The sequence below is a fragment of the Carettochelys insculpta genome, chromosome 4 (assembly GCF_033958435.1).
Source record: "Carettochelys insculpta isolate YL-2023 chromosome 4, ASM3395843v1, whole genome shotgun sequence".
Taxonomy (NCBI): Eukaryota; Metazoa; Chordata; order Testudines; family Carettochelyidae; genus Carettochelys; species Carettochelys insculpta.
In genome coordinates this window covers 77576113-77603669 of record NC_134140.1, presented here as the reverse complement: position 1 = coordinate 77603669, position 27557 = coordinate 77576113, and the positions used below count along the sequence as shown (strand labels likewise).

At 47.1% G+C, this 27557-nt stretch overlaps 1 protein-coding gene across 1 annotated transcript in view; it reads left to right on the top strand.

The window, feature by feature from the left end:
- Positions 1-27557, top strand: part of RXFP1 (relaxin family peptide receptor 1) — a 152342-nt gene that overhangs the window by 46351 nt on the left and 78434 nt on the right. Inside the window, exons 3-4 of the mRNA XM_074991881.1 lie at positions 19160-19258; positions 22524-22629. Coding sequence (XP_074847982.1) covers positions 19160-19258; positions 22524-22629 — 205 coding nt within the window. The remainder of the gene's footprint in view (positions 1-19159; positions 19259-22523; positions 22630-27557) is intronic.

Sequence of the window (27557 nt, the reverse complement as noted above, 5' to 3'; positions counted from 1 at the left end):
CACCTCATTAGCATAATGGCAGCCACGCAAATTTCGAAGTGCAGACTTCAAATTGCAGATTGACGGAGTAGATGGGGGCAGCTTCAGAATAAGCGCCCCACTTCGACTTTCCCTTACTCCGATCTAGTTCTGTGCGAGTAAGGGAATGTCAAAGTAGGGCGCTTATTTCGAAGCTGCCCCCATATACTCTGTCAATCTGCAATTTGAAATCTGCACTTTGAAATTTGCACATCTGCCATTATGCTAATGAGGCACTGAATATGCACATTAATGCCTCATTAGCCTGCTTCAAATTGCCTCATTACCATGGCTTCTCTGACATGAGGTGGCATGTGTAGAAGCAGCCTTAGTGTGTCATCAAAAACAAGTAAGGTTGTAGGCTAAGGAACAAATTATTGGAGTTTATTGTTGTGGGACAGTGGTGGAAATAGTGGGGAAAATATAAGTATGGATCAACTTTGACCATATTAAAGATAGCTCTAACTATGAGGTACCTTGATGCATTTCTTAAGAGGCATAGGACAGGAGTCAGCAACCAAAATAGCAAGAAAAGCCTTTTTTTTTCAACTAGCTAAAAAAATCAATAATTCAAGAGCTGCAATGCATGTGAATATGAGATGTCCCTTAATAAATTATGTCAAATCATACTCTTTTGCGACCCCTAGGCTGTGTCTACACTAAGGCAAAACTTTGAAATGGCCATGCTAATGGCCATATCGAAAAATGCTAATGAGGCACTGAACTGAATATTCAGCACCTCATTAACATTACGACGCTTCTGGCGACAGTGCTTCAAAAACACCGCTTTTGAACGTGCAAGGCTCAGCATGGCCACATGAGAGCCTTTTCGAAAGGACCCCGCACATTTTGAAATCCCCTTATTCCACTCAGCTTTCGAAGCGCTGCGGCCGGAAGCGTCCTAATGCTAATGAAGTGCTGAATATTCAGTTCAGCATCTCATTAGTATTCCTCAATATGGCCATTAGCATAGCCATTTCAAAGTTCTGTCTTAGTGTAGACACAGCCCTATTGTAAGAACAGCCCACACACAATAGCCGCGTCTACACGTGACGGCTACTTCTAAGTAGCCACGCCAACACGTGGCAGGCGCTATTTCGAAGTTGGAATCGACATAAGGCGGCGAGATGCAGAAGTCGCTATCCCCATCAGGGGATGGGAATAGCGCCCTACTTCGACGTTTAACGTCGAAGTAGGGCACGTGTAGCCGATCCACATCCTGCAACATCGAAAGAGCGGGGTCCGCCATGGCAGCCATCAGCTGAGGGATTGAGAGATGCTCTCTCCAGCCCCTGAGCTCTATGGTCGCTGCGTGCAGCAGCCCCTTAAATCTCCCCACCCCCTGCGATCCTGTGCAGGAAGCTGAGAGCGCGTGCAGGTGGCAGCACTGCCACGCGGCCAGCCTACACGCATCTCTGCAGCCCCAGGCCACCACCCCTGCAGCGATGGCCGCCCGCCAGCCCCCCAAGCGTCCCCAGGGCACCCCCCAAGGGGAGCCAGGGCTTCCAGCCTGGGAAAAGGCAGTGGGGCCCCTCCTGGATGGAGGCCGAGATCCGGGACCTGCTGGGGCTCTGGAGCGCGGAGGAGTTGCTCCAGGTAATGGGGAGCAAGAGTAGGAACGCGGATGCATTCGCTCAGCTGGCCGAGGGCCTGGCCACCCAGGGTCACCCTGCCCACACTCCTGACCACGTCAGGAGTAAGGTGAAGGAGCTGCGGCAAGGTTATGCCCGGGCCTGGGATGCACCCAGCCGATCTGGGGCCGCCCCCGTCGCCCCTTTTACAGGGACCTCAGGTCCATCCTGGGCCCCCGGCACACCTCCTCCCCTCCGGCCACTCTTGACACCTCGGCCGACGAGCCCCAACAGGCCCCGGAGGCGGCGTCTGACCCGGAGGCAAGCCCCGCACCCCAGGGGCCCCCCCAGGAGCCCACCCCTGGGACGCCAGAGGAGGAGGAGGGGGAATCCTCCTCTAGCGACGGGGGACTCCACATCGCGCTGCCGTCCCGGAGCTCCAGCAGGGCGTCCGCCCAGAGGGTGTCCCCCGACCGTGGGAGTGGACTGTCAGGTATGGACCCCCCCGGTGCACACCCCTGGGGTTAAGGGGCGGGGACAAAAGACATGACCAGGGCCCTCCACATGCCCAGATGACCATGGCCCCAAGGACAGCAGTGGCATGTCCCTCAGAAGACTCCATCAGCCCCTGCACCCCAGCAGGACAGCGCCATGCCCCATCCCTGGGGATGGGGGGAGCGGAACCTAGGGTCCCCCGGGGGGGGCAGTGGGACACCCAGCAGCAGCAGCATCTCCCGGGGACGGGGATGGGGAACCAGCAGCAGAGGGGTGGGGGGACAAGGGCCGCGGCTTGGGGCCCACACTAATGGCTGTCTCCATTCTTCTTCCCCCCTGTGTTCCTCAGCTGCACCATCAGAGGGCCCGGAGAGCACTGGAGAGGTGTCAGTGGTCCCGGAGAGCCCACCAGGACCATCCCAGCAGGCCAGCCCCTTGGTGGAGCACCAGCCAGCCCCAGGATGGGGCCGCCAGAGGAGGAGCCACCACCAGAGGACGGCAACGGACCCCCAGCTGCTCGCAACCCTCCGGCGTCAGCTGGAGGTGTTGGAGGGGCACTTGCAGGTGGAGGAGCAGCGGCTGGAGCTCCAGGAGCGTGCACTGGCCTGGCGCCAGGAGGCATGGGGGGCCTTCATGCACACCCTCGACTGCATAGCGGACTACCTGGCCCCCCATGCCACTCCGCCCGCCGCTCTGCCTGCCCTGCCCACTCCACCTGCCGCTCCGACCGCCGTCCCACTGCCGTCCGCCACCCTGGGGCCTCCCGCCGAGGGGGCCTGGGGCCTGCTGACACCCGCCGGCCATACCTGCCGGTTCGCCCGGCCCCCAGCCAGCCTCAGCCAGGGCTGAGGCCGAGGCGAGGGTCGCGCCTGCCAACCCCGGGTGCTGGACAGTAGAGGAGTGCGGGGCCCAGGACGTGGCCCCCACCCCTTTGTACATATCCCCCATCATACCTATTTGTTGTATATAGTTTGTGTTACACCCCTGCTCTGTTTTATGTGGTACCTGCCCCCCCATGTAAATAGTTCCCCCCTTTTGTTTTGCTCTCTCTCTCTCTCTCTCCCTCTCTCTCTCTCTATATATATATATATAGAGAGAGAGAGAGAGAGAGAGATTTGTACTATTAATAATAAGAAAAATCACCGGTTTTGGTTTCAAAAACAACAGGTCTATTTTTATTTGCAAGAAAAGCAGGGGGGGGGTGCTCTTGGGTGCTCTGTGGTGTGGGCGTGGGGGCAGGGAGTGTTTTGGAGGATGGGGGGTGCAGTGGGGGGCCTGCCAGTGTTCACCCCGCAGCCTGGTCGAAATGGGCCCGCAGGGCCTCCCGGACCCAGATCCCCTCGGGGTCCACCTGGCAACTGGGGCAGCAGGTGGCTGCATGTCAGCCCTGCCAGCCTCCACAGCCCAGCCCTGAAAGAATGCCTCCCCCTTGCTCTCGACCAGGTTGTGGAGGGTGCTGCATGCACCCACAGTCTGGGGGATGTTGGTGGGGCCTGCATCAAGGCGGGTGAGGAGACACCTCCAGTGCCCTTTGAGGCAGCCAAAAGTGTGCTCAACCACCTGGCGCGCATGGTTCAAGCGCGTGTTGAAGCGCTCCTGGCTGGCTGACAGATGGCCCGTGCAAGGGTGCATGAGCCAGGGCCGGAGGGGGTATGCCGCGTCTGTGACGACGCAGAGGGGCATGTTGGTGTCCCCCACAGGGATCTCCCACTGGGGGATGTAGGTCCCCGCCTCCAGCCAGCGGCACAGGCCCAAATTCCTGAACACCTGGGCATCGTGGGTGCTGCCAGGCCACCCAACATAAATGTCCAGGAAGCAGCCCCGGCTGTCCACCAAGGCCTGGAGGACCACAGAATGGTAGCCCTTCCTGTTCAGAAAGCATCCTCCGCTGTGCTCCAGAGCATGGATGGGGATATGGGTCCCATCCAGAGCCCCGAAGCAATTTGGGAAGCCCAGGCTGGCAAACCCCGTGATGGCAGCATCCGAGTCCCCAAGCCGCACGAGCCTGTGGAGGAGCAGGGCACTGATGGTGCGGACGACCTGCAGGGGAAGGACATGGGAGAGCACCAGTGAGGGGTGTGCAGAGTGTGTCTGACCCTCCCCCCCCAGGGCTCCCTCCCCCTCAGGGCTCCCTCCACCCCAGGGCTGCCCTGCCCCCCAGGGCTCCCCCCACCTCCCCGTAGCCTGACGGTGGCCTTGCCCACACCAAACTGCTGCTCCATGGATCGGTAGCTGTCTGGAGTGGACAGCTTCCAGACAGCGATGCCGACCCGTTTCTCAACGCTGAGGGCACGCCGCATGAAGGTGTCCTGGTGCCTTGGTGCGGGGGTGAGCCACTGGCAGATCTCCAGGAATGTCTGCCGGCTCATGCGAAAGTTCTGGAGCCAGCGCTCGTTGTCCCACTCGCCGAGCACCAGCCGCTCCCACCAGTCGGTGCTCGTGGAGTACCTCCACAGGGGGCGGGGGGGTGGGGGAGGCAGAGGACAGCAGGGTCTGGGGCTGCTTCGTCCTCCCCTGGGGGCAGCTCCTCTTCTGTGACTAGAAGGTGATCAGCTGCCTCCTGCATAGCATTGAGCAGGGCAAGCACTGCTCCTGCAGGGGCGGTTGTGTGGACCTCTGGCTGCTGCTGCTGCTGCTGCTGCTGCTGCTGCTGGGGGTCCATACTGCTTCAATGGGTGTGCGTGCCTGTGGCTCTGCAGACCGCGTGCTGTGCAGGCTGAGTGTGTCTGGGAGCAGCCCTTTAAGGGAGCGGCTAGCTGTTGCCCCGGAAGTGCTAGTCCGCCCTGTGACCCTGTCTGCAGCTGTTCCTGGCACCCGTATTTCGATGTGTGCCGCTTCAGCGTGTAGACGCTCCCCTGAAGTGCCTACTTCAATGTGGTGCTGCCCAACGTCAATGTAGAACATCGACGGCACCAGCCCTGGAGGATGTGTAGACGCTATTCATCGAAATAGCTTATTTCGATGTCGCTACATCGAAATAAGCTATTTTGATGTAGCATTCACGTGTAGACGTAGCTAATGAGATACATATTTACTTCAGGATGTGCAAAACTTTTTACATATTCTATTTGCTCACACTTTACATGTGTATTTGTACCTCTGTCTTCCTGACTTTCACTCTCAAATCTTCTCCCTGTGGAGGATGCTAGGGGGAGTTGTACAATGTTTCAAGACCGCATATTGTTTGCTATTTAAATATAAGTTGTTCATTTTTGGCCTTTTAGACATTCACCATTTATCAAAAATAATCTGAAGGGGGTTTTTTTGTTGGTTTTTTTTTTTTGTTTTGGTTTTTTTTTTTTTTTTCACTTTTCAATTATAGCATCAGAAGCCACACATGGCTTCAGAGCTGGAAGTTGCAAACCCTTGGTATAGGAGAAGATGTACTGCAATGGCTATCAGGAAGTAATATGTCCCATGCTCTGCTACCAGACATAGGAAAGATAAAATCATCTGTTGGCATGAGGCCTTTTAGATATGCAGACAGTTGCCTGACCCCTTGAAATAAGTATAATGCTATAATGCCTATGCACACGTCCCTATCAGGTCATGTCTCAAAGAGCAGGAATTCTTGTATACAGAACTCATATGGTAAACTCCATTCTAAACAATTTATTTTGTTTCTTTAGTTCAGAAGGAGATATTTTCTTGGATTGGTCATAATAGGCATTTTTTCAAATTGTTGTTTGTCAGGATTAGTGTCCAGATTCATCATCTATGTACATAAATGGTAATCAACACAATGTAAATCCATCTAACTGACCCCAGATTTTTGCCGTGTTCCTGGGTAGGGCCTTGACACTTGCTCATTTCATTTATTACAAATCAGACAAGATGTGCTGGTGTCCCATTATCTCAAAATTTGACTTTGTCAAAAGTACAGCCAGTAAAACCCATTTAAAAATTGACTTAGGAAAATCATGTCATCTCAGCTGGACTCCCCAAAATGATGAATGTTTAATCAATGGGCCAGTACTAAAATTAATCATTTCTGAAAGTTTTTGAGAAACCTCTTCTAAATGGTGTGTCAAGAGATCAGATTCCCCCAGCATGAACTTTAAGTGACCACCATTTGATTTATATCTCTGACATGCTGCACCAGAGTGCTTATATTAAATATCCTTATTTACACAGAGGCTGCATCTACACTACATCTACACACAAAAACTGTCCTTTCGAAAGTAGATTGAAAGAATGAGGCACTCCGTCCAAAATCAAAATCACTCTTCCTTTCCCATTTCAGGACGATCATCCCCTTTTGAATGCTTCTTTTGAAAGAAAACATGGATAGATGCTCCACAAGCCCTTTTTTCTTTTTTTTTTTTTTTTTTGAAAGAGCCGTCTTCATAGGGCCTGATTTTTTGATCCCTCGTCTGTTCTTTCGAAAGAGCAGATTGCTCTTCTGATCCCCTTTTTTGTGTGTGGACACACTCTTTCGAAAGAAGAGAGATCTGGAAGGGCTTTATTTGAAAGTTCTCTATAGTGTAGATGCAGTCAGAGTGTATATCTATGATTAACTAAAATAAAGGTGTCCCATACTTTGTGCGAAAACTTCAACCAAACTAAATCAGATCAATTTTCTGAAATTCTGGAAAGTTTGAGTAACTTTTTTCCTTTTTGTTTAAAAATGTTTCTATGTCTCTTCAGTGCTAGTGGAAACCAGGGCCAAAAGTGGCAGAAGAAAAGACTAGCATTTTCAATCATTGGACACTAGAAAACTTAGTGAATCTGAGCTGTACAATGCTCAGGACTTGGGTGTACAGCTGTGGTGGCTGGCGGGCAGGTGGCTGGTCCCAGCAGCGCGGGGCTTAGTTGGCTGCTGGTCGGGCAGCTGTCCTGGCACCACAGGCCTTGGGCAGCTGCCGCATGGGTGGCTCTGGAAGTGCAGTGCTAAGGTGGGCAGGTGGCTGACCCCTGCAGCATGGGGCTTGGTCAATTCGGGCAGGTGGCTCCAGCAGCACAGGGCGTGGGCAAGCAGGTGGCTGGTGCAGGAAGCTCTGGTGGGTGGTACAGAGCTCAGGCTGCTGGCCAGGGGGGCTGAACCAGGCACCTACAAGGGGCCAAGAAACACTATTTGTGCTTATCTTTAATTTTAAATAATATTTTATATCAATTTTTTGTTAAAAAGGGAGTTGGATGATGGCAAAGATGAGTGGGGGTGGGGGTTTCTCAAAAGTCAAAAGGGTAGCGTGATGCAGAAAAGTTTGGGAACCACTGCTCTAGGTCTTTTCTTTCTCTAAGGCCAGGTGTACAGTAGATAGGCCATTCTAGCTCTGGCAATTGCATAGCTAGAATTGACTTGACTTACCTTGCCAGCCTCACAGAGGGAGGTTGATAGGAGAAACTCTCCCATTGACATCCCTTCTCCTCATGATTTTGAAGAGTGCGAGGGTTGACTGCCAACCCCAGATAGTTCAATTTTGTGCATCCCTACCAGGTATGCAAAATCAATCCCCAGAAGATCAACCCTGACTAGGTCGATCTTCCGCATAAGATAGACATATCCTAACTCAAGGCAAGGATATGGCTGTTTTCTATTGTTTGGTTGGTTGGTTGGTTTTTTGTTTTGCTTTTTGGTTGTTTTTGTTTTTTGTGTAACCCTTCTGCCAGAAGGAGTTGGCAGCACCCAGGGCCGGGTTCAACATCTAGGGATTCCCTTTCATCCATCTCACACAGAAGTGGCTCGAGCCCCCACCCAGCAGCCTGGGAAATTCAAATACCCCTGGGCACCTCGGAGAGGCAATGCTTCCCCACTCACAAACACTGAGTCTGAGTGTAGAAAAGAAACTTTTAATTAAAGAGGCAAAAAAGTCATATGGCATAAGCTTGGGAAAATACCACACCCAGAGTTCATAACCAATCATTATGTAACTGTGCCAACTCAAATGGATTGAGCAGTGTCCTTTGCCTCTCAAGCTCACGAGTCCAATACTGGAACCAGCCAATCCACACACCCAAACTTTCTTCATAACCCCTTTTCAAATGCCCACTTACAACTCGGTCCAGTCTGTGCAGGCCCTGACACATCACCCTGATGCGTTCTGTCATTCAGCCACTTTTACAGACCTATAGCCAAAAGGCTTCCAGCTGTCTGGTTCAACCACTCTACTTCCCCCCTTTCACTCTCACAATGCTTTGAGGGGGGATGCTCCCTGCAATCCATATCTTACACAGTAGTGATGACTGCCCTGTACCCCCACAAAACTTCAATCATTGTTGAGACTCCCCAGTTCTTACACTGAATGATAGCATAAATTGTGACTTTATAGCAACATGTTGTTTACAATAGACAAAACGTCATTGCTTTGCCTGCTCTCATCAGGCTTTGTTTACAAGGCATTACATATGCACACCTTTGTATTTTTATGTAAATGATCTCTGGAGGACACATTCCCCAACTCCTTCAGCAGTATTGAGCTCCTGCTGGCACATTCCTTACATCTGAGAATAGTTATCTTTCAGAAAATGGCATTTGAGGAGAAAATGTGGCCAAGTAGCAGGTCAAGATCAGAAGGGCTCCTGATCATTGCCCACATGTGCAATAGAATGCTGCTTTGTCTATTTTACAGCAATATGGCAAGACTAGCCTTCACCTATTTGGGGTAGAAATTCAGGAGCTGGCTTTGCAAAATTTCCCCAAGTCAGTATTCCCTGGCTATTTGGTGCTCCAGGCCCAGGTGAAACATGGCAGCCATGGCGGGCTTCAATAACAATAATGTTGGGGTCTTGCTTTGCCTTAAGTCTTCTTTTCTACTTTTTGTATAATAAATGAATAGGTCAATGAAATATAACAGCAGACTGCCTGGAGACGGCTAATTTTTATAATATTTATCAATCAGAGTGTATAATTTGCTTTCTCAGCTAACCTAATTTGCAGGCCTACTATAGAGGTAACAGAGCTGCTTGGGAATTTTAAGACTAAACATCCTTTCATCAGGAAATATTGATTTCTCAAAGACAAGACTTCACAAAATTATACCTTTGTCTGCCGGATTTTATTCAGAAGGTTTCTCCAGTCTGGGATGGAGTTTCTGCTCAAAATGAGCAAATGAGAAAATTCAACCTAGAATAGCTAAGATGTTAGGACACCTGTGTGTATCCCTCCTCTCCTGGATTTGAAGTTTTGCCTTGAACCCACACGAGTGGCCTAAACTCTGGGCTATACTGGTAGTCTCTCTTGCAATCTTTCCATTTGCGGCTGTTCCCTGCCTTATAAATAAGTAAAAATTCTTCAGACCAGAAAGTAACTAACTCTGTAACTCAACAGTTAGAGCACTCTACTATCTGAGTCAGGTAGAGCAAGGAGACTGAACCTGCATGAGTGCTCTAATCGCTGAGCTATTGGCTTTCTTGGGAGCACATTCTCTCCTTTTAGTTAAAAATGTCAATGTATGTTAGAAAGAAACACATGTCAAAACAATATATTTCATGAAATGGAATTCATTGGTTTTGGCTAGTAATCAGATTTGTGAACAGCTCTATATGTTGGTATTGCATTATAAAGCTATAAAGATGGCGGCGGGGAGTAAGAATTAAAAATAAGAAGCTTCCATGGTTGGAAGGTAAGGAGACAATAAGAAAAAATTACAGGTTGACAAGTAAATTCTACTTCTGATTTCTTTTGCCTTTTTCAGTATTACCAAACTGATAAATGTGAACAGGGGCCCTTAACTACAAAACTTTAGAAAATGCTTCCACAGTGAATGAAAGCAAGTATACACTAAATTAAAAATTCAGGGGGAAGAATTCCCATAGATTCATGACACTCAGAATAAAGCTGTAATCATCTGGCTAAATTCATAACACAAGAAGCATTTCTAACAATGAAATATATAATTGCAAGTACAAATAACACTTTAAATAACCATCAACAGTGACAGTTGGTGGCTGCTATCTTGATAATTAGTGGCATTGTTTATGATATTGGTCCAAATTGATCCAAAGAAAAAGAATTAGGCCAAAAGGAGTATTTTGATAAAGTTAAAGAAAAATCAAAATCCATCTTAGAATGGAAACTTTGATACAGGCAAGTCAATGCCATTTTCTGTTTATTACAGTGTTCATTTGTCTTCTTTATTAAGTTTGGTTGTTTGAATTTGAATTTCAGTTACTGATTGATCTCAGTTATTTGTGGGTGAGTTTGATTGTTAGGCTGATTGTTTGAATCTGAATTTCAGTTTGCTAGGCTGATTTCTTGAATTTGAATTCCTGTTACTGTGGCGGTTAGTGTGTGTGTGTGTGTGTGTGTGAGAGAGAGCGAAAGAGAGAGAGAGACCCTCCTCCTGTGACTCACCAGGAGTAGGAGGGACCAAAGGAAAGAAGGTTTCACAAGCCAGAGGCTAGCAACCAGCGGGACCTGCAAACAGGGGAGTTTTCCCATATTATTATTTGAATTCTTTTTTTATAGTTTTATTTCTATTCTGCCTTTCAAATAAGCTGTGATATCTTCTGAGCAAATTCTCTGAAGAAAGGAAAAAAATGGATAGTGACAAGTCTACTGACAGCTCAGCTGTTGTGACCTGCACTGCATGTGCTATGCTTGTTTTCCTCTTGGAAGACAGAAGGGATTTCATATGTACCAAGTACAAGCTGCTCACCAGCTTGGAAGAAAAGTTTAGAGGACTTGAAGCTCAAATATCAACCACTTTGGTCCATCAGAAAAGGTGAAAACTTTCTCAAAAGAAGACAGCACTTAGTCCTGCAGGCACAGCAGACTGATCAACCAATGAGGGCAGTAGAAAATTGGGAAGAAAACTGGAAGCACATAACCTCCAAGAAATGAAAGCCAGTTCAGTTATCTCCAATTCCTGTAGATGTAAGCAACTGCGTTCAAGCTCTCTGCATGGATGATATAGTGGACAATACTGTGGTAGAGACCCTTCTGATCCCTTCTCTGAGAACAGCCCACTGGCTGGAAGGCATGGGATGAGTAGTCCTAGGGGATGGTAGTTCTACGCCCACCACCCCCAAGAGAAGAAGATGGGTGGTGGTGGTCAAGGACTCCCTCCTAAGAGGGATGGAGTCATCCATCTGCTGTCCAGACCTTGAATCTCAGGAAGTTTGTTGCTTACCAGGAGCTAGAATACAGGATGTGACAGAAGGATTTCCAGAAATCACCAAACCTGCCGATTATTACCCCTTCCTACTTCTCCATGTAGGAACCAATGACATAGGAAAGAACTACCTTGAGCGGATCACTAGTAGGTAGTCCATCAAATCCGATGATGACATCTTGAGCTTGCACAGGCTCATCAGTTGTGGATTCGCATGTGGCTGAGGAGTCCAAGCTGTGAACGACATGGGCGTTCACAGTGGGGGCAAGGGAATTGTCCTGGCTCTGTTGGTGAGGCTGTTGCTGTTGCTTTCTTCCTCTCATGAACATCAATGAGGCATACACGTCACTGCTCTTCAAAGTTGTCATACGCATGTCGTACGAGAGCATGCCAGCCTGTTCGGTCTTTCGAATGCTGCTCTAGCTGATCTGGTTTTAAACCGGAATGAGCAATGTTGGCCTTCACGCAGTCTTTATACTTCTTGTGAGGCCTACCTTGATTCCTTTTGCCCTGGAAGAGTTCACCGTGGAGGAGTTGCTTAGGGATTCTTGACTCCTCCATTTGTATGACGTGCCCTGTCCAGCGAAGCTGGGCTTTCAGAATCATGACTTCAATGCTCGTGGTTCCTGCTCTGTCCAGAACATTCAGGTTTGTAACTCTGTCCTGCCATCGAACGTGCAGTATGGACCTCAGGCTGCGCGTGTGGAAGCGCTCCAGCAGTTTTATATGTTTTCTGTACAAGGTCCAGGTTTCACAGCCATACAGGAGACTGGTCAGGACTACAGTCTTGTACACTTTCAGTTTAGTGGACTGTCAGATATTGTGCTGATTCAACACTTGCACTCTCAGACGTCCTAGTGCCCGGCTGGCCTGGCAGATTCTCGCACTGATTTCTTTGTCAAGGGAGCCCTCATTGGCTATCACACTGCCAAGGTACTTGCACTGCTCTACTGTTTTTAACTCTGCTCCTTCAGTAAAGATTGAAGTGGGGAGAGCAGCAGATCCTGGAGCAGGTTGAAACAGCACCTCTGTCTTTCCTAGACTGATGGTCAAACCAAAGAGGCAAGTGGCATCAGCAAACTTGTTGATGATGAGCTGGAGATCAGATTCCTTGTGTGCCATAAGTGCTCAGTCGTCAGCCAAAAGGGCTTCAAGGATGAGCCTCTCAAGCAACTTGGTTTTAGCATTCAGACAACAAAGGTTGAAAAGTGACCCATCAAGTCTGTATTTTATGTAGAATCCATGGTCCAGGTCCCTAACTGCAGATCACTGCAGATTATGTAATTCTGGGAAGGAAGATCAAAGAATATGGAGTGCAAGTGGTATTCTCATCCATCCTCAATGTTGAAGAGAGTGGTCCAGGTAGAGATCATTAAATCACAGAGGTAAATGTGTGGTTGTGCAGGTGGTGTTGGAGAGAGAGATTTGGCTTCTTCGACCATGGAATTCTAACAAAAAGAGGAGATAGCATCTTTGTGGGCAGGGTTGCAAACCTAGTGAGGAGGGCTTTAAACTAGGTGTGCTGGGGGAGGGTGACCCAAGTCCTGAGGTAAGTGGGGAAGGAAGAAGGTGCAACAAAGGAGGACCACTCGTTAAAAAGGGGAAAGTAGGCCAATCAGCTTATTATCTAAGGTGTTCATACTTGAATGCAAGAAGCCTATGAAATGAACAGGAAGAATTAGAGGCCCTGGCACAGACAAAGTATGAGGTGATTGGAATAACAGAGGCTTGGTGGGTGACTCACATAACTGGAGCACTGTCATGGAAGGTATAAATTGCTCAGGAAGAACAGGCAGGGAAGAAAAGGAGGAAGATTTGTGATTTCTGTGAAAGAGAAATATAATTGCTCAGAGCTCCAGTTTATGGAGGGCAAAGAGACAGCTGAGTGGTTTTGGGTTAAGCTTAGAAGCAAAAGCAACAGAGGTGATGTAGTGTGTGGTGTCTGCTATAGGCCACCAGATCAAGTAGATGAGGTAGATGAGAATTTCTTCAGACAACTAAGAGAAGCTTCCAAATCACAGGTTCTGGGTCTCGTGGGAGATTTTAATCATGCAGACATTTGTTGGGAGATCAATATAGCAGCAGACAAATAATCCAGGAGGTTTTTGGAGAATATTGGGGATAACCTCCTGGTACAAGTGCACAAGGAACCGACCAGGGGCCATGTGCATCTTCACCTGCTGCTCACAAACAGGGAAGAACATGTAGAAGAAATACAGGTGGGTGGCAACCTGGGCTGCAGTGATCATGAGATGATAGATGTCAGAGTCCTGAAATCTATCAAAAGGAAGAAAAGTGAGCAGTAAAATACAGACCCTTGATTTCAGAAAAGCAAACTTATGACTCCCTGAGAGAACTGGGCAGGATCACCTAGGAGGCTAATATGAAGGGGAAAGGAGTTCAGGAGAACTGGCAGTATTTTAAAGACATCTTATAGAAGGCACAGGAACAAGCCATCCTGATGCACAATAAGAAAAGGAAATATGGTAGGCAACCAGCTTGGCTTGCAAGGGAAATCCTTGGTGAGCTTAAACTCAGAAAGGATGCATATAAGAAGTGGAAACTTGGCCAGATGACTAAGGAGTAGTATAAATATATGGCTGGAGAATGCCGGGGCAGTAATCAGGAAAACGACAGAACAATTGTAACTGCAGCTAGCAGGGAATGTGAAGGGCAACAAGAAGGGCTTCTACAGGTATGTTAACAATAAGAGGCTTATCAAGGGAGGGTGTGGGGCTATTACTGGATGAGGGAGGTAATCTGGTGGCAGATGACATGGCAAAGGCTGAAGTACTCAATGCTTTTTTTGCCTCAGTCTTCACGGACAAGGTCAGCTCCCCGACTATGACATTAGGCAATGCAGTATGGGAAGGAGGTGGGCGGCCCTTGGTGGGGAATGGAGAGGTTAAGAGCTATTTAGAAAAGCTAGACACACACAGATCCATGGGTCCAGATTTAATGCATACAAGGGTACTGAGGGAATTGGCAGACATCACTGCAGAGCCTTTGGCCATTATCTTTGAAAACTCACAGAGATCGGAGAGTTCACAGATGATTGGAAAAAGACAATTGTTGCACCTATCTTTAAAAAGGAAAAGAAGGACAAGCCAGGGAACTATAGATGGGTCAGCCTTACCTCAATCCCTGGAAAAATCATGGAAGAAATCCTCAAATAATACATTTTGGAGCATTCGGAAGCGGGGAAAGTGATCAAGAATAGTCAAGGGCAAGTTGTGCCTGACCTATCTGATCAACTTCTATGATTAGATAACTGGCTCTGTGAACATGGGTAAGTCAATAGATGTGATATACCTTGATTTTTGATACAGTCTCCCACAATATTCTTGCCCATAAGTTAAGGAAATATGGATTGGATACATGGCCCATAAAATGGATAGAAAATTGGCTCTACAGATGGGCCCAATGGGTGGTGGCCAATGGCTCAGTGTCTGGTTGGTAGTCAGTTTCAAGTGGAGTGCCCCAAGGATCAGTTATAGGGCCAGTACTGGTCAACATCTTTATCAATGACCTGGATGAGCGTATGGATTGTACCCTGAACAGATGTGCAGATGACACCAAGGTAGGGGGTCAGGTAGGTACATTGGAGGGTTGGAATAGGGTCCAGAGTAACCTGAAAACATCCACACAATGTGCAGCGGCAGTCAGTAAAGCAAATAGGATGTTAGGAATAATTAAAAAAGGGATAGAAAATAAGATGAAGAATATCTTACTTCCCCTATATAAAACTATGGTACACCCACATCTTCAGTACTGCATGCAGATGTGGTCTCCTCACCTCAAAAAAGATACATTGGCATTAGAAAAGGTTCAGAAAAGGGCAACTAAAATGATTAAGGGTTTGGAATGGGTCCCATATGAGGAGAGGCTAGAGAGACTGGGACTTTTCAGTTTAGGAAAGAGGAGACTGAGGGACGATATGATAGAGGTATATAAAATCATGAATGGTGTGGAGAAAGTGAATACAGAAAAGTTATTTACTTGTTCCCATAATGTAAGAACTAGAGGACACCAAATGAAATTAATGGGTAGCAGGTTCAAAACTAATAAAAGAAAGTTTTTCTTCACACAGCACACAGTCAACCTGTGGAACTCCTTACCAGAGGATGCTGTGAAGGCCAGGACTCTAATAGAGTTTAAAAAAGAGCTTGATAAATATTTGGAGGTGAGGTCCATAGATGACGATTAGCAAGGGATAAGGTAAGGTGCCTAGCTTTTTGTCGAAGGCGGGAGATGGATGACAGGAGACAAATCGCTTGATCATTGTCTTCGGTTCACCTCCCCTGGGGCACCTGGTATTAGCTACTGTTGGCAAACAGGATACTGGGCTAGATGGACCTTTGTCTGGCCCAGTATGGCCGTTCTTATGTTCTTATGTTCTTAGACAAATTGGAGGATTGGGTCAAAAGAAATCTGATGAGGTTCAACAAAAAAAAGTGCAGAGTCCTGCACTTGGGATGGAAGAATCCCAAGCACTGTTACAGGCAGGGGACTGAGTGACTAAGTAGTAGTGCAGCAGAGAAGGACCTAGGGAATACAGTGGATATTAGTCAACAGTGTGCCCTTATAACCTAGAAGGCTAATGGCATATTGGGGTGCATTAGAAGAAGCATTTCCAGCAGATCTAGAAAAGTAATTATTCTCCTCTACTCAGCTCTGGTGAGGCCTCATCTGGAGTATTGCATCCAGTTCTGCCTTCCAGCCCCCCAACTATAAGAAGGATGGGGATGCACTGAAGAGGGTTCAACAGAGGGCAACAAAAATGATTAGGGGTCTGGAGCACATGACCTATGTGAAGTGGCTGACAGATCTGGGCTTATTTAGTTTGCAGAAGAGAAGACTAAAGGGCAATTTGATAGCAGTTTTCAACTTTCTGAAAGAGGGCTCTAAAGAGGATGGAGAGAGACTTCTTCTCAATGAAAATAAAAAGCAGCCAAGTAGCACTTTAAAGACTAGCAAAATAGTTTATTAGGTGAGCTTTTGTGGGACAGACCCACTTCTTCAGACCATAAGCAGACCAGAACAGACTCAATATTCAAGGAGCAGAGAACCAAAAACAGTAAGCAAGGAGGACAAATCAGAAAAAGATAATCAAGAGCCATGTCTACATGAGCTGGCTACTTCGAAGTAGCCGTGCCAACTTCGAAATAGCACCCACCACATTGAAGTCGCTATCCCCAACAGGAGATGGGAATAGCGCCCTACTTCGACGTTGAATGTCGAAGTAGGGCACGTGTAGATGATCCGCGTCCCGCAACATCAAAATAGCGGGGTCCGCCATGGTGGCCATCAGCTGAGGGGTTGAGAGATGCTCTCTCCAGCCCCTGCGGGAGTCTATTGTCACCGTGTGCAGCAGCCATTAGCCCAGGGCTTCTGGCTGCTGCTGCAGCTGAGAATCCATGCTGCATGCACAGGGTCTGCAACCAGTTGTCAGCTCTGTGGATCTTGTGTTGTTTAGTGCAAGTGTGTCTGGGAGGGGCCTTTTAAGGGAGCGGCTTGCTGTTGCCCGGGAAGTGCTAGTCCACCCTGTGACCCTGTCTGCAGCTGTTCCTGGCACCCTTATTTCGAAGTGGGCCACTTTGGCATGTAGACGCTCCCCTGCAGCACCTACTTCGATGTAGTGCTGCCCAACGTCGGCATTGAAGGTCGACAGCACCAGCCCTGGAGGACGTGTAGACGCTATTCATCGAAATAGCTTATTTCGATGTCACTACTTCGATGTAGCATACATGCGTAGACGTAGCTAAGGTGAGCAAATCAGAGAGTGGAGGGGTGGGGGGAAGGTCAAGAATTAGATTGAGCCAAGTATGCAGACGAGCCCCTATAGTGACTCAGAAAGTTCCCATCACGATTTAAACCATGTGTTAATATGCCGAATTTGAGGGGCTTGTCTGCATACTTGGCTCAGTCTAATTCTTGACCTTCCCCCCACCCCTCCACTCTCTGATTTGCTCACCTTGATTATCTTTTTCTGATTTGTCCTCCTTGCTTACTGTTTTTGGTTCTCTGCGCCTTAAATATTGAGTCTGTTCTGGTCTGGCTATGGTCTGAAGAAGTGGGTCTGTCCCATGAAAGCTCACCTAATAAACTATTTTGCTAGTCTTTAAAGTGCTACTTGACTGCTTTTTGTTTTGATAGTGTATAGACTAGCACGGCTTCCTCTCTGTTACTATTCTTCTCTATGGTGACAGGTGGCAGAACAAGGAGCAATGGTCTGAAGTTACAGAGGGAGCGGTGTAGGTTGGATATTAGGAAAAACTATTTTGCCAGCAGGGTGGTAAAGCACTAGAATGTGCTACCAAGAGAGGTGGTGGAATCTCCATCCCTAGAGGTTTTTAAGTCCCAGCTTGACATAGTCATAGCTGGGATGATTTCGTTAGGGTTGATCCTGCTTTAAGCAGGGGGCTGGACTAGATGACCTCCTGAGGTCCTTCCAGCCCTAGAATTCTATGAAGTTTTGATTTGACCAGAACACATTATTTACAACAGCATGTGAAAGTCTTCCAAAGCAACAGTACCTTCCTGGATGCACTGCATCAGCATATTTGAAAGTTCCTTCTTGTGGGAAGAAGTTAAAAGAGACTCTCTTTACTTGATTTTTACATCCTTGATCTGTTGCACCAGTGTATGCACAATAACTAGTTTCAGGTAATGGTGCTCAATGCTGCTTTATTTAAGGAAGTCTATGGTGAACTTACTTGAACCAACAAGTATAAACTAGGTCACACAACTTGTCCTCAAAAATACCACACATATAACTTGACCCCTATATGCTGGGCAGAGAGAAAGATGGCACTGTGAGGAAATACTTCCTGATATTCAGCCTATTATAACGTGGAACAATCTTCCAAGAAACATTACGGAAGTCCCATCACATGAGCACAGGCAGCAAGTTTTATGGTGTGGTGTTCATGCCCCATCAATATTCAGGAACATGGGCCCAGCTTCATCAACATTTGGGGTTATAGTTCCACAGCCATCACTTCCATACAATGGATCAAGGCAACTGCTCCAGGCCCCTTGCTTTGGGTAACCTTGGACATCAGGGAGATGTAGGGTGCAGGGCAGTGTGGGAGATTAATGATGGGCCTGGCATAATCAGCAGCAAGTAACCTGCCTTGTTCCATCAGTCCCAGCCTGTTAGCTCCAGGTACAACTTGGAAGAGGGGCTGGATGCTGGAAAGAGGTTGGGTGGGACAGAGGCTGGAGGGGAGGAGCAGAATGGGAGCTGGGTGGGAGGTGGAGCAGGAGTGGGAAGAGACAGGGCAGGGACTTAGAGGAAAGGGTAGAAGGGAGTGGGAGGGAGCAGAACAGGGGCAGGGCAGGCTGGAGCTGAGTCATTCTCCACTGCCATCATCAAGCGGTCAACTAACCTTCAAGGCTGCCTTGGACCCCAGTTCCCCCTGAAGTGCAGGACTCCCCAAAAGTAAGTGGGTCAGAGCAGTTGCACTGGTCCATCCTATGGACAGGATGACTCTGCTTGAACCCTTTCTGGACACCACCAAAAATTATATAAAACTGGCACCCATGCCTATGAGTCATTTAAACTAAATTGGAGAATGCACTTGAGAATATTCAGCCTATTATAACGTGGAACAAGTGGATAAGCCTTATTGCTCTCTTTTTACCCATCTTTTTTTTATTTTGCTTGAGGAGACATTGTGATGGAAGTCTTTTATTTTTCTCTTCATCACAGCAAAATGCTGGAATTCTGTAAGGTGGAAGAAACCCTGTCTGTCAAACGCACATAGTTCCGTAACGGGGTGTGTGTATGTGTTATGTATGGACAGCCATCTATGCAGGAGCCATTTTCTCATTGGTGTATGTGAATTCCTGAAAGAGAACATGACAGAAAGAAAAATGAAGAATCTAAGCAACAAATTTCAAAACTAAATTTACTAAAGCGCCTACAACCTGCCATATCTGTGGCAAATGTTTTGAAATGTATTTTTGTTTGTTTTGGTTTTGTTTTGATAAAACGTGCCTTCTCTGATTTCTTATTAGGAGACAACAATGGATGGTCTCAGCAATTTGATAAATATTTTGCAAATTACAAAGAAATTACTTCCCCACAGGCGTTTGAGGCAAAGACATCTGAGTGCTGTAAGTATTAACAGAAGATATGCATGTGTTTATTACAATAAGTTCTCAGAAGAAAATATATTGCAACTTTCTTACAACATATTCGTCTGCTGCATAATTCCATTTATAGTGCTATAGAATGAAAATTCTATGTCATTTCAATGCATTGATGCAAATTTCAGTTCTATTAATAGTTACTTTCAGGCTACAGTGAAGTTGCTCTGTGAAGGAGATTAATTCCTCTATTGGAAACATCACTGATACATCAGTTATCAACTCAATTTATATTCTTAGAGAGATAAACAAACTGGAATGATCAGAACCCACATCTTTCAGAACAAAATATATTTTAAAAAATCTCAGCCTTTCTCTCCTACAATGTCCACACACCAAAATAAATAAATGGATAAATATTTAAAAATAATCTCCCCCTCCCAGGAGAGGTAGAAACCAGAGCCTATATACTCTTTTAAAAAATTTGTAAGCCATGCAGATAATAGAGAAAGCCAGAAATAGAGAAAGAAGTATAGGATCCGAATATAATTGCAAGTAGCAATTTGTTATGAAGTATTATACATAAACATGGAACCAAAAAGGATCATTCCAATTCTGTTTGAATAAATTCAAATTTGTGAGATTTTAGATTAGATCTTTTGGATTGTGCCCATCAATTTCAGTAACATAATTGAAGTAACAGATGAAACCAGTTATTTGCCAGAGATTCTGCTACTTCAGTCAGAGTTACATTCATTAGACTAAGATAGTGTATTGCCCACCATTCTTGTCAGATGGGTCATGCTGTATTAGGTAAGCTCATTACTTACTATCTCCTCTATACAGAGCTAGGATTAAAAGAAGACATAATAATTGAGGTTTGCATCCCAGCCGCAGAAGGAGGTATAGCGGGTAGCTTCACACCCTGGGGAACGAAGAGAAGCAGAATGATTTTTTCCACAAGTACCATGTCAGTATTTTTTTCAATTAACTTTTTCTGCACTGGAAAATGTTGAAAAATAGAACCTTTTATTGAGTGGTTCTGTACAGTTCAGTTGCTGAACCAAGAGGCTTAACCATCTTCTTTCACTGCAGTAATCACTACTGCTAATACCCCTCGGAAATATTCTAGTGTACTGTGGAAATGCTAACTATTATAGAAGAACAGAACAGAACAAACAGAAATTAGCAGGATCATAAATGTGCAAAGAAGAGTTGATAGTGCAAACTACAGGGACCAAAAGGAAAAGGCAACTTGGTATTACTTGTCAGTTTTTTGTTTTATTGAATCAAATTGTGGTCTTGCCACAAACTGACTTAACTGAAGAACCAGATGTGAAAAATGGTGTAGAAAGATTGAGTAAAGATGAAGTAAGATTCCTAAATATACATTTCATTCAGATTAGATCTCCTTATTTACAAGTAATAGCTCACAATTCTTGTAGGCAAATAATTCAACACTAAGTTAGGCCTGGTCTACACTAACAAGGCAAGTTGACTCAGCTATGTGAGCAGAATAAAAAATCCACACACCTTAGTGACATAGTTAGATTGAGCTAACCCCAGATTAGACAGTCTGGGTCAACAAAGGAATTTTCCCATCAATTTACCTACCACCTCTTGAGGAGATTGATTACTACACTTACAAAAGAACTCCCATCAGACTAGGAAGGGCCTTCACTGAAATCCTGTAGTGAAGTCTACAGCAGGTTGGCAGCTTTGCCACAGCAGCGTTTCAAATTTAGACAAGCCTTTGGTGTCCGAAATGAAAAAAGTGGAAATGTTTGGCCATTCTTATAAGAGAATGCATTCTTTTCTTTGTGTTTGTAATTTAGTTTTATTCATCATCTTAGGGCCAAAACTTTAAAATGAAAGCTCTCTGCATGAGCACTGTTGCATGTAAATCAGGCTATTCCCTGGACTAATGATGTGTAATTGACCAATTAGTCCTTGAAATCATCATTGTGCAGCACAAATCACGTGCTTGCAATTTGGGGCATGGCCCTCAAGCTTCCATTTTTCAAAATGTAACCATTTATGTGAAATTTAAAGTACAGTTTGCTACATCTTCTGTTTTTGTTCTGCTTTTTATATCAATTGCTTTCCATTACATGCTACAACACTGTGCCATTAAGCACAGTCAGGCATAAGGGGCTGCTGACAAAGGGGGTTTTTGCTGGCAGAATCACATCTACACTGCTTGATTTCTGCTGTAAATATGCAAATTAACCTCATGAATATGCATATTGTTTTGCATTTTCAAGACAGCTTATTTGCATCACACTGCCAGCACTAGGGCTCCGTGTGGACACAGCCTAAGTGTGATTTTGAAATGCATTTTTATGTCTAGCTTTGTTATTTCGAAATAAGGTATTTTGGAAAATTTTGGAATAGCTATTCTGGAATGGCTTATTTTGGAGTAAAGCTGCATGTAGACATACCGTAAGGCTTCACAGCATTCAGGAGGGGATGGGCAGAGGGCAACACTGCACGAGCAAGATCTCCTGGAGATGTGAGGCAGTCAGACGCAGTCTGAGGGGGTAGTGGGAGGGGCAGTTTGCTTGCTTCGATCAGAGGAGATTTTCTAAGCTGCAGTTAAGTTTCCATTCTTCATTGTCTTTCCATGAGACATGGGCATCTACTAGCTATCTGTGCCTTTGAAAATCTCCCCTGTGCACTTGAAAGCCAGCAACAGGTTCTTCATTGGCCAGGACAGATCTGAGCAGAGGCCATGGACCTTAGCTAACCCCACCTAACCTTAGCTAGCATTACTGGAGGTGCTAGGTCAAAGCAGAGAAACAGGGATTATGCCCAGGCATGGCTCAAGGTTGGTATTAAAGAGGAAACAAATGTGTTGGCTCCATTCGTCTCCCCTTGCACACTGCACAGAACAATGCACAGGCTACCCCAGATAAGGTAATGGCAACTAAACATTCTGGCAGGGGAAGTCATGCAAATCATGGATTGAGGGTTTCACAGAAATGGGACCCAAGGCAGATCCTCCCCACCACATAAGACCACAATCATAATTCCAAACTCAAATTTGTGTTCTGAATGTGCTGCTATTGTGTTAGTCTCAGGAGTGAATACCAATCTTTTTTTTTAATTATCTGTATTATATCAGTCATTGTCTTACTAGATCTAAATCAAATGTGTACTTGAGAACAGTATTATCCATCTCTGTTCCGTGCACCCTGACATTATTCTGCTAAATGCCTTTTTCCTCTCCACCTCTTGTCTCCCAACCCCACTAACCACCTTTTGCCATGACCTCTATCTTCTTTTCCTTCAGTGGTTGATTCTGTGCCAGCAGCATGTCTGTGCCGAGGCCTAGAGCTTGACTGTGATGGTACCAATTTACGCGCTGTCCCTTCAGTCTCTTCCAATGTAACTCTGATGTAAGTAGAGGGAACAAGCAGCTTCTTGATCTGACCAGCACTGAATATCAATTCTTCAGACCAGTTCATAATTATAGCCTTTTAATTATAGCCTCTTGATCTAACTGAAACTGGTGTAAACTAAGAGTACATTATCATGCTGTGTTGACAAGCCTTGTGAGCAAAATGCTTTTAAACCCAGGTTACTGTTGCATAAAATGAAAGAAAAGAAATTAAAATACAATTCAGTGGGTGAGAGATAGTGAGTCCGCAGTCAGTTGTTATTTGCAGTAATAGCTCAAAGGAGTACAGTGTCACCAGAATCAAGAAATACTCCGAGAGGAACAACTCTCTGATACATACATGCTCAGGTGCTGATTCTGAAATACCTACTCCTGGAAGTAATCGTTGATTACACCAATAACTCGGAATTCAGGGAATAGCCTATATGAAAAATGGTTTACAGGTAGGGATTTTGCTCACTATCTCAGGACAAAAAGTCAGTACAGCAAGACTTGAGACTTGAGAGAGGTTTCGGGGGTGGGTCTTAGCTTGCACACTAGAACTGAAAGCTGTCACACAAAAAGCAGCATCAAACATCCCCCGCCTAAGGAATTTTTCTATAAAGTTTCTTGCTGTTTTCAAAACATGAAACTACTTGAAGTGGTGCTTTTCATGGACATGTGGAGCATAGAGGCATGTTCGCTGAGGGGTAGTTTTGTGAAATAAATGTTCTGATTTTGGAACTCTTGGGTTTAGCTATGCTGCCATTTATGGAATGTGGACACCAGGTCAGACTCTGGCTATGTCTACCCTACAAAGTTAATTGAACTTAATGCGAATTGACATCAGGTTTCTGATTTAAGCAAGTCAGTCTTACGTGACCGCACTAAGCTCATTGTGTTAGCGGAGTGCATTCATACCAGCCTGCACTGAGGCACAGAGCATTGCTCTGTGAGTAGCTATTTCACAGTGCACGTAGTGGAGCGGAATTTGAAGTTGGGCTTGCAATGCCTTATGTGGCTATGGTAACATGGCGTTCGCTTCCCATGATGCACTTACCTTCATTCTCCCCGAAACAATGGCAAACGAGCCAAGCCTCTTTCATGTCTTTTGTGTAAACCTGAGTTACCCATGCACATGCCATAATACGATAAGCATGGACTCCAGCTGTACACTGTGAGCATTGCAAACACCTCACACCTTATCCTGCAATACTTATACAACTGATGCAGAAGTCTCTGTGATACCACACAAGCAGCCCTGCTGGAAGACAGAGCAGAGCAATTCATAATTGCTTGCAAAAGTCACTATTTCTTGCCCCAGGAAACAAGCACTGACTGGTGGGACCACATCGTTATGCAGCTATGGGATGATGAGCAGTGGCCGTAGACATTTTGAGTGCTGAAGGCCACTTTCTAGGAACTGTGGGAAGAGCTTTCCCCAGCTCCTCAATGAGAGCTGCTCTGACAATGGAGAAGCAAGTGGTGATAGTTTTGTGGAAGCTTGCAATGCCAGACTGTTATGGGTCAATGGGGCATCTATTTGGAGCAAGTAAATCTACCATGATATCTGTTGTGAGTCAAGATCGCAAAGTCATTAAGAGGCTGCTGCTAAGAAGTGTAGCAACTTTGGACAACATGCAGGACATGGTGGATATTTTTGCCACAATGGGATTTCCTAACTGCGATGGGGCAACAGATGGAATGCACCAGCTCACCTGGCCAAAGAATACATAAACCAAAAGGGAATCTTCTCAGTGGTGTTGCAAGCACGGGTGGATCACAGGTCGTCTCACTGACATCAACATGGGATGGTCAGAAAAGGTGCATGACATGAGCATCTTAGAAACATAGCTCTGTTCAGAAAGCTGCAAACAGGAAATTTCTTTCCAGAATGTAGAATAGCCATTGGTGATGCTGAAATGCCAGTTGAGATCCTGGGAGACCCAGCGTACCCCATGTTCACGTTAAGCTGTACACCAACAGCCTGGACAGCAGTAAAGACTGCAGAATGGTGGTATAATGTGCCTTTGGACATTTATAAGGTTGTTTATGCTGTTTACTTATGAGGTTAGACCTCCATGGCTACGTCTACACGTGAAGCCTACATCGAAATAGCTTATTTCGATGAATAACGTCTACACGTCCTCCACGCCTGGCAATGTCGATGTTCAACTTCGACGTTGCGCAGCACCACATCGAAATAGGCGTTGCGAGGGAACGTCTACACGCCAAAGTAGCACACATCGAAATACGGGTGCCAGGCACAGCTGCAGACAGGGTCACAGGGCGGACTCAACAGCAAGCCGCTCCCTTAAAGGGCCCCTCCCAGACACAGTTGCACTATACAACACAAGATACACAGAGCCTACAACTGGTTGCAGACCCTGTGCATGCAGCATGGATCCCCAGCTGCCGCAGCAGCAGCCAGAAGCCCTGGGCTAAGGGCTGCTGCCCACGGTGACCACAGAGCCCCGCAGGGGCTGAAGAGAGAGCATCTCTCAACCCCCCAGCTGATGGCCGCCATGGAGGACCCGGCAATTTCGACGTTGCGGGACGCAGATCGTCTACATGGTCCCTACTTCGACGTTGAACGTCGAAGTAGGGCGCTATTCCGATCCCCTCATGAGGTTAGCGACTTCGACGTCTCGCCGCCTAACGTCGAAGTTAACTTCGAAATAGCGCCCGACGCGTGTTGCCGTGACGGGCGCTATTTCGCAGTTAGTGCCGCTACTTCGAAGTAGCGTGCACGTGTAGACACAGCTCATGAAAGCAATATCCCCATTGTTAGTGCTGCCTGCTTTGTGCTCCTTGATATCTGTGAAGGAAGGGGTGAAAAGTGTCCACCAGAGTAAGGGGTTCAGCCTGATATTCCGGCACCCAATTTTGAGCAGCCAGATCCCATGGCACTAAGAAGACCATATCCACAGGCTCTGTGTCTGTGTGAGGCTTTGAAAACTAGTTTTAGTGATAAGCCTAACGTTAACACATCTGTGCATCTGATGAAGCAGGTCTTTGCCCACAAAAGCTTATGCTCCAAATAGCTGTTAGTCTATAAGCTGCCACAGGACTTCTTATTGTTTTTGAAGATACAGACTAATGCAGCTACCTCTGTGTTACATCTGTGCTGTTCCTTACCGAACTGTACCCTTCTCCATTGCATTCCCCCGCTGTAAACTTCACCCCTAGCCTTACCTCCATCAGAACAGCCCCAATGGTGGCCTTTTCCACCTGAACTGAACAGCCTTATCTAATCAATCTCTTAAGTTTTATTACACACACAAACCAGGGTGATCCCTAGGAGGGGGTAATGCCTGACATAAATTCCCTTCCACCTCAGGCCCTGCCCCCGACTCTGCCTCTTTTCACCCCTGCTTTGCCTCCACCCTGCCCCCTACTTCACAGCTTCTCCAAGCACAACCCTGCTCTGCCTCTTCCTGTCCCAGCTTCGCCCTGTCCTGCCCCCATTACATTGCCTCTTCAAAGCCCCGCCACACACACACATGCAACGCAACCCCAGGGATTACCGGGGGGTGCTGGCTCAGGATGGCAGCAGGGTTGAGCCCTCCCACACTCACTGTGGCAGCAGGAACCACAGGAAGCAGAGTGACACAGCAGCCATCTCCGTCTCACTGCCCATCTTCCAGCCAGGTCGCTCCACTTCAGCACGATGCTGTAAAGGAGGAGGGGAGGGGTACTAGTTGAGCCAGCTTGCTAAGTGCCTTGGCCCTGCCTATGCCTTGGCCATACAGCTATAAGACTGGCTCGACTAACCCTCCCCACCTGTTGAAAGGTAGAGCTGGATACTAGGGTGTTTGTGAAACCGCACACTAGAGATATCAAGAGCTAAAATCACAGAGTGGCAGCTGAGGCCACGCAGAGCTGAAATCACAGGGTTCTGCCTCAGGGTGATCCCAAGCAGTGGGGCTGGGAGCGGCGGCGGATGACGCCGACTGGCGGGTGGCCAGTAGGAGCGGCGGCAGACCGGCAGGCAGCTGGTAGGAGGAGCGGCAGACGACGGCAACCAGTGGGCAGCCGGTAGGTGGAGCGGCGGACGACGGCGACCGGCCGGTAGGAGGAGCGGTGGATGACGGCGACCAGCAGGTGGCCGGTGGCAGCAAGGGGAGGCTGCAGACAAGCGGACAGCTAGCACTGCCCTGGTAATGTATCTGTGGGCTCTGGGTTCGGGACTGCACCAAAGAAGGTACACCCTGTAACTGTGTGTGGGGTAAAGGGCCAAGAGCCCCAGCAAGAGACTTGGTTCTATAGCGCGTGGGGATGGTATCTTGGTAAAGGGGTTTGTCTCTCCTTTGCTTAGATATACTGCATCTGTCACTGTAACCTTGGGGCAGGCTATGGTCATTAAATAAGCTGTTTCTATCTTAGACACTATGCTTGCGAGTGGGGAGAGAACTGCCTTACAGGCACCCAGCAAGTGGGGTGAGATTGTCCCAAGCCACTGGGTGGGGGCTCGAGCCGGTTGGTTGTATCCTCGACAGGAAACCCCACGAGAGGTGAGCCCGGCCCTTCTGGCAGGCACCTGGCGTTAACAGAAGGGTTACACTGGGAAATGAGTGACCCATCCCCAGCCCATTCTGCTTCACTTCCCTGAGCCCCTGTTGCTTGGGGTAGTGGAGTGCACTGGAACCGAGTTGCTTCACTTCCCACTGCTAGAGCAACCCAGCTGGGAGATGGTGGAGCATAGATCAGGCTGTTGCTTTGCTCCACTTCCTGCAGCTCCTACCACCATGGTGAGTGTGGGGTGGGGCAACCCCTGCTGCCAGCTCCAGACCCTCAAGTAACTACCCAGGCTGCCCTGGGCTCACTGAATGAGGTTGGTGCTAGACTTAATATGGAGGACTGTCCCACCCACAGTAGTGTTGGAGTGACTGTTGCAGGGGCCCCAAAGTGCACAGCCAAGAGCAGCCACCCCAACCCATCCTATGT